Source organism: Ascaphus truei, chromosome 12 (assembly GCF_040206685.1).
Source record: "Ascaphus truei isolate aAscTru1 chromosome 12, aAscTru1.hap1, whole genome shotgun sequence".
Classification (NCBI taxonomy): Eukaryota; Metazoa; Chordata; class Amphibia; order Anura; family Ascaphidae; genus Ascaphus; species Ascaphus truei.
In genome coordinates, this window is record NC_134494.1 from 49,658,564 (window position 1) to 49,664,563 (window position 6,000).

At 44.0% G+C, this 6,000-nt stretch overlaps 1 protein-coding gene across 1 annotated transcript in view; it reads right to left on the reverse strand.

The window, feature by feature from the left end:
• Window positions 1–5,089, reverse strand: part of OSBPL5 (oxysterol binding protein like 5) — a 104,832-nt gene extending 99,743 nt beyond the window's left edge. The window contains exon 1 of the mRNA XM_075567662.1: window positions 4,905–5,089. Coding sequence (XP_075423777.1) covers window positions 4,905–4,919 — 15 coding nt within the window. The 5' untranslated portion in view covers window positions 4,920–5,089. The remainder of the gene's footprint in view (window positions 1–4,904) is intronic.
• Window positions 5,090–6,000: the final 911 nt, after the last annotated feature.

The window sequence follows — 6,000 nt, forward strand, 5'->3', positions numbered from 1 at the left end:
AATCAGAGTAGGGATGGAGTTCCCACGCTCTGATTGGCTGGCTTACCATGTGAGTCCGGCCATGTGTCATTTCATGACGTTTTCTTAAAGGCAATAGCAGCAAAGCCATTCTGATTGGCTGTGCTGGCATTGCCTTTAAGTGACGTCATCAATTTTTTTACATCGGCCAAAACACATGGTTTTCACGGCCCAATCAGGGCCGTGGGAACCATATGACGACAAATGTGACGTCATAGGCCTATAAAAGCCTATGTCGTCTCATTTTGAAGGCAGAAGCCGAGGAGGACGGACCTCCTCCTGAAGATTGAAGACCAGGGCGTGGCACCGGACGTCAAGAAGACCCCGGAACAAGGTATTGTAATACAGATTCACTAAGAATAAAACTAGTACAACCCTTGATTGTCATGTTTTATTATTTTAATGTTTAATTTGTTATGTTTTTTTTTCTTTTATGGGTTCCTGTTCCTGGATCGTGTCGTGGATTGTTTCTTGGATTTCTTCGTGGCTTGCTTCCTGGATTGGTTCCTGCACTTGTTCTTGGATTGGTTCCTGGTTTGGTTCGTGGATTTGTTCCTGGATTGTGTCGTGGATTTGTTCCTGGATGGTGTCGTGGATGGTGTCGTGGATTGGTTCGTGAGTAAGCTGATCAACGGGAGTCGGTGGGGGCAAGTAATGGTAAGTTAAATAAAGAAATGTACTTAATGTAACTGTTTTTTGTGTTGCTTTTTCATGTTTTCATTTTTTACAATGCATATCATTTCTTCCCACTGTATGTATGTCTGTATGTATGTGTACAGATATATATACAGGGTAAGAAATGATAGTGTTGTTAAAGCTTCTAATTCTGTATTGTTAATCATTGTGGCTATGCATTGATGTGTGCTAAATGTATTTTATTTTTAGACAGATGTAAGTTTTGGGCTTCCAGGCCGTACAGTAGGATATGGAAAGCCTTGCTTTATTATATTGTAATTGTTGGTGTACTTTTGACTATGTTTTGAAGTTGTTCTCTGTTAGGATAGCTTTAGTTCATTGTGTAATTGGTATGGATGGTATTTTAATTGTTTAGGGATGTAATTGATGTGTGGTAATTCATTGATGGTGAGTTTATTGTATTAAATAATATACTTCTTGTGATGTATGGCGATTTGAGTGGCATTATTGTATTGTTAACATTGATTTGCAGCGTGTACATGCAGTTTACATGTTATGCTACATGTATACACTGTAAATGCAATGTTTTATGAGGCATGTGAGCCTACAGATTGAATGATTAAATGGAATTTGGTTAGGCAATTGGTTTTAATTTCACTGAGGATGTTATGCATAACTGTTGTAGGCATTGCAGGATGGCTTCACCCCTTAATTACCTTTCAGGTTAGTACCCGATAAGGTGATTAAGGGGTTCAGTGTTATGTTAATGATATTGAAATGTTGTGGCTATTTCTAATGTTGGCAACGGACCCCAAGGATGATGCTGGCGACGGAGACTTCTTATTGATGAGGTTAGTACAAGTTTCTTTACATTTTAACGTTATTGAATGTGTTTAATAATGGCCAAATAATGTATTATCCCTATGTGGATAATAGTTATTTGGCACATTATTGTACTGTATGTGCTGGGGGAGGGGGTATTAGGCCCAAGGGTATTTGGTAGGACTCCCCTGTGGGTATTGGGTGAGGGTGGTTGGGGGGCTTTGTGGGGGAGGGTATGTGGGTGATGGTGGCTTAACCCCTTAATAACTGTAGCGGTTAATAACCGCTATGGTGATTAAGGGGTTAGGGGACATTAATTTGGATGTTGTAATTCTTGTGTTTGTTTTGCAGAAGCGGATGGGGCATGGGCAGGATGAAGATGAGGATGGCCTTCATCGTGGCAGTGGGACAGGGGTGAGTGCTATATGTATTTAAAGTCTTTATTGTTGTGTATGTATTGTAAATGGACAACTGCACTATTATCCATTTGTGGATAATAGTCATTCTGCCCATTACTATACTGTATGTTGTGTATTGATGCTATGTTTATTGGGGGCATTTGTCCCCAATAAACATGCTACTATGCGTTAACCCCTTCATTGCCTTAGCGGCTATCCGCTATGGTAATGAAGCAGCATTAATGTATTTTAATAATATTGTGCGGAAGCAGGAGGCCCCCTGAGCTGAAGCGCATTTATTTGTGGCTCAGAGACCCCCTGCCTCCCGAGTTACAGGCCCCGGTTTGGGCCATCGGTTACAGTGTGGACGCCATGTTTATTGCGGGGACGCTATAAACATGGCGGCGACACTGCCACCCGATGACACATACCGGGGCCTGTAACTCGGGAAGCAGGGGGTCCCTGCTCCACAAAGCAATGCGGTTCAGCTCAGGGGACCCCCTGCTCACTGTACAGTATAATTAAAAAGACATTCATGCTGCTTCATTACCGTTGCACATAGCCGCCAAGGTAAGGAACGAGTCTTTATTGATGTGTGTGTGTTTTATTTATACTGTACATGTGCAGAGGGTCTCCGGAGCAGAACAGCGTTGGTTTGAGGTCCGGGGACCCCCTGCCCCCCGAGATACAGGCCCCTTTATGGGGTGCCGGTATCCCTCTGGTTTGTTTACAGGTCGCGGTAACGTGATCGGGACCTTTAAACGCCGAGGGATACCGGCACCTCATAAAGGGGCCTGTATCTCGGGGGGCAGGGGGTCCCCGGACCTCAAACCAACGCGGTTCAGCTCCGAAGACCCCCTGCACATGTACACTATGAATAAAAGTTGTTTTTAAATACTTTTTTTGGTGCCGAAGTTTGCGCTGAGAGAGCGGCTTGTCTCTCTCAGCTGCAAACATCTATCGGCACCAAAGGCTTATCGGGAGCCTTATCGGGAGCCAGGCTGTATCGCCACAGCTCATCGGCAGCTTTGCTTTCGCAGTGCTTCAGCAGGGATCGGAAGGATTCGGCCCTTACTGAATACTGCGAGGGCAAATCGCCCAAAAAAAACATTTTCGCAATTCGTGCCGAAAATTTTGTATCGGGGCTTACTGCATGAGGCCCTCAGTGCCATTATCAGTCCGTGTCTGCTACTTCAGCATTTCAGTGGCAGTTGCAAATGTGTGAGGACAAAAGGATTTTAATGGAGTCCCACAAATGCCACAAATCTTTGAAGAGGCATATGCTCCAACTTGTTGCCCTAACCCTGCAAGAGCAGTGGGTTGCAGGCACCTCTGGCGATGAAAGGGGTTTCCTTAGATATAACAGCCTATGATAGATACCCATACATTTCCTGCAGATATTTGGTTGTTTGCAGGGGTAGCTCAGCATAGCCTTGCATGACACACAGTATCAACGTCTTCACAGGCTTCACTGGCGATGCCAGAACACCTCTCAGTATATCCCTCCGTAACCCCTCATAGGGTCCCACAAATAACGAAAGCTGTATCTCGTATAGGGGCAGATTCACTAAGCTCCAATTTGGAGTATCAGAGCTCGTGCCTGTGTTAACTACCATTCAAGTCAATGGAAGTTAACGCCTTATCAAGCTCCCAATACCCCTTATCAGAGCGGGGTGAATCACAGCCATCATTTCAAGCTTGGGAATGGGAACTAATACATACGGGCCTATTTGTCAGTCTGCCAGCTGCTAAAGTGCAGCAGAAAACAGCCACAAAGTAAGCAAGGAGCGATATGCCCATTGCCGGCAGTGGAATTTTATTTGTTTGGTGCAATACACACACAGAAGGGGACATCTCGCCGCAGCCACCATGGGGCTGCAATTTAGCCGCCGCAGATCAGCCAGCCGCCGGCCGTTTCATTGCTACAGTAAGTGATTAGTGTTAGCGGTTGACGCTAGGGGTTGAAGGGTAAGGGCGTAAGTTTTTAAGGGTAAAGATAGGGGGTCAGCAGGGTAGTAAGGGGTACGATTATGGGTTTTAGGATGAGGGGTCCGATTACATGGTTAGGGTAAGTGGCTAAGGTTTTTAGGGTAAAGATTAGCATTAGGGGCTAAGGTTAGGGGTCTTAGGGTAAGGAGTTAAGGTCAGGGGTTTACCTTCGCGACAAAACGTCTGGCTAAATATCACAGGGGGCTAAATGGTTGCAGTGAGTTGTCCTAGAGACCTAGACCGATACACACCTATACACGTGCCCACACACACATACCGTACACGTGTGTCATATCTTTTGTAATGTGCTGATAGTGCGCTTATTAAATATATCCAGTAATATAAATACAGGTATTAAATTAGGGTGAATGAGAGTAATTCCGGTGAAACGACTTAACCTTCTCTCTGCGTTGCCAGTCCCTTTGGTAGCAAATGGGTTAAAATACTCACCGGTCTTATGCACTTTATTGATGTAAATGCCTCCTGGGTAACACATACAACACTACAGATGACAGCATTTTTTTACTTCATTGCAACCCCAGTCCTTTCAGTAACATGCAAAACGTTCAGATTTTCAGCATGGTATTGTAACCTACTGTAATAAATAAAAGTAAGTCAACTAAACATTCACCGGCTTTGCAAGTAAATTAGGTGCAATGCAGCATCTGGTCACACTTGCTATATTGCAAATTTATCACAAGCACAATATGTTGTGCTACTTAGCACCTGCCTTTTCAACCTAGACAAACTGCTTATTGTGTTGAGAAAACATACATTAAAAAAACAAATTACCATCATGAATTAAAAAAAAAAAATCGATATTCTTTTGAAATGTCTAGAACATTTAATTAGGGAAAAGCTTTAGTGAGTAAGCTTTTAGCAAAATGATTTTTTTTTCCCTATTGATAAATCACATTCTTTATAATAGAAGTCACTGTTCTGATGCAAAATGGGATGTGATACAGTAATACATACAAATAAAACCAATAGCAGGGCACATATATATTGCAAGAGTATTCAAACGTGTTTTTGGATACTTACAGTACAGCACGGCATGAGGGATGTATTTGTTCCAGCACAATTCTTTTATAGCTATAGGCAGATAAGATCCCTTTCATCTTCCTGATCTCTAGCCATCCAAGGTCTGAGAAAGCCAGCCAGAAAAGGGGGTGATTCAACAGCCAATCAAATCCTCGGAAGCTGTCATTCCACCTGGGGCTATTTCCCTATTAGCTTTGGCTGCAGAGAGCTGTCATGTACAGTAGAGGAGGTAGGAGCAGCAGGGAGCAGCACCTGACATTAAAGCACTTATGCAAAACCTGCTACTGTACAACTCAATTCATACTGTGGGGCTGAGCCAATTCAGTATTTCCTCTCGGTGGAAAACTGCACAGCTGTGATAGGGCAGCTGGAAGGGACGCCCAGCCATAGAGCCCCGTGTGCTAACACATATACTGTATGGAAGAAGCTCTGTGCCTCTATGTACTGTATGGAAGAAGCTCTGTGCCTCTATGTACTGTATGGAAGAAGCTCTGTGCCTCTATGAACTGTATGGAAGAAGTCCTGTGCCTCTATGTACTGTATGGAAGAAGCTCTGTGCGTCTATGTACTGTATGGAAGAAGCTCTGTGCCTCTATGTACTGTATGGAAGAAGCTCTGTGCCTCTATGTACTGTATGGAAGAAGCTCTGTGCCTCTATGTACTGTATGGAAGAAGCTCTGTGCCTCTGTACTGTATGGAAGAAGCTCTGTGCCTCTATGTACTGTATGGAAGAAGCCCTGTGCCTCTATGTACTGTATGGAAGAAGCCCTGTGCCTCTGTACTGTATGGAAGAAGCTCTGTGCCTCTATGTACTGTATGGAAGAAGCCCTGTGCCTCTATGTACTGTATGGAAGAAGCCCTGTGCCTCTATGTACTGTATGGAAGAAGCTCTGTGCCTCTATGTGCTGTATGGAAGAAGCCCTGTGCCTCTATGTACTGTATGGAAGAAGCCCTGTGCCTCTATGTACTGTATGGAAGAAGCTCTGTGCCTCTATGTACGGTATGGAAGAATCCCTGTGCCTCTATGTACTGTATGGAAGAAACCCTGTGCCTCTATGTACTGTATGGAAGAAGCCCTGTGCCCCTATGTACTGTA